This window comes from Lottia gigantea (assembly GCF_000327385.1).
Source record: "Lottia gigantea unplaced genomic scaffold LOTGIsca_64, whole genome shotgun sequence".
In the NCBI taxonomy this organism is placed as follows: Eukaryota; Metazoa; Mollusca; class Gastropoda; family Lottiidae; genus Lottia; species Lottia gigantea.
In genome coordinates, this window is record NW_008710179.1 from 944093 (window position 1) to 945468 (window position 1376).

At 48.4% G+C, this 1376-nt stretch overlaps 1 protein-coding gene across 1 annotated transcript; it reads left to right on the forward strand.

Annotated features, from left to right (window-relative positions):
• Positions 1–208: 208 nt before the first annotated feature.
• On the forward strand, positions 209–701 carry LOTGIDRAFT_129268 (hypothetical protein; the record flags this gene model as incomplete). The annotated part of the gene is made up of 2 exons (XM_009064688.1): positions 209–332; positions 577–701. Coding segments are annotated over 2 exons (249 nt in total), but the record flags the coding sequence as incomplete, so codon positions are not given.
• Positions 702–1376: the final 675 nt, after the last annotated feature.

Sequence of the window (1376 nt, forward strand, 5' to 3'; positions counted from 1 at the left end):
CACTTCTCGCAATCAAGGGGAAATACCAGCAAAAAGGAGTCTACAGCACTCGGTGTTCCCAGGCGGTCACCCATCCAAGTACTAACCGAGCCTGACGTTGCTTAACTTCAGTGATCGGACGAGAACTGGTGCTTTCAACGTGGTATGGCCGTAGACATTATATAGGAATTTTTCTGGCGGGTCTTTCTCGCAAATCAAGGGGAAATACCAGCAAAAAGGAGTCTACAGCACTCGGTGTTCCCAGGCGGTCACCCATCCAAGTACTAACCGAGCCCGACGTTGCTTAACTTCAGTGATCGGACGAGAACTGGTGCTTTCAACGTGGTATGGCCGTAGACATTATATAGGAATTTTTCTGGCGGGTCTTTCTCGCAAATCAAGGGGAAATACCAGCAAAAAGGAGTCTACAGCACTCGGTGTTCCCAGGCAGTCACCCATCCAAGTACTAACCGAGCCCGACGTTGCTTAACTTAAGTGATCGGACGAGCACTGGTGCTTTCAACGTGGTATGGCAGTAGACATTATATAGGAATTCTTTCTGGCGGGTCTTTCTCGCAAATCAAGAGGAAATACCAGCAAAAAGGAATCTACAGCACTCGGTGTTCCCAGGCGGTCACCCATCCAAGTACCAACCGAGCCCGACGTTGCTTAACTTCAGTGATCGGACGAGAACTGGTGCTTTCAACGTGGTATGGCAGTAGACATTATATAGGAATTTTTCTGACGGGTCTTTCTCTCAAATCAAGGGGAAATATCAGCAAAAAGGAGTCTACAGCACTCGGTGTTCCCAGGCGGTCACCCATCCAAGTACTAACCAGTGATCGGACGAGAACTGGTGCTTTCAACGTGGTATGGCAGTAGACATTATATAGGAATTTTTCTGACGAGTCTTTCTCGCAAATCAAGGGGAAATACCAGCAAAAAGGAGTCTACAGCACTCGGTGTTCCCAGGCGGTCACCCATCCAAGTACTAACCGAGCCCGACGTTGCTTAACTTCAGTGATCGGACGAGAACTGGTGCTTTCAACGTGGTATGGCCGTATACATTATATAGGAATTTTTCTGGCGGTTCTTTCTCGCAAATCAAGGGGAAATACCAGCAAAAAGGAGTCTACAGCACTCGGTGTTCCCAGGCGGTCACAATTCCAAGTACTAACCGAGCCCGACGTTGCTTAACTTCAGTGATCGGACGAGAACTGGTGCTTTCAACGTGGTATGGCCGTAGACATTATATAGGAATTTTTCTGGCGGGTCTTTCTCGCAAATCAAGAGGAAATACCAGCAAAAAGGAGTCTACAGCACTCGGTGTTCCCAGGCGGTCACCCATCCAAGTACTAACCAGTGATCGGACGAGAACTGGTGCTTTCAACGTGGTA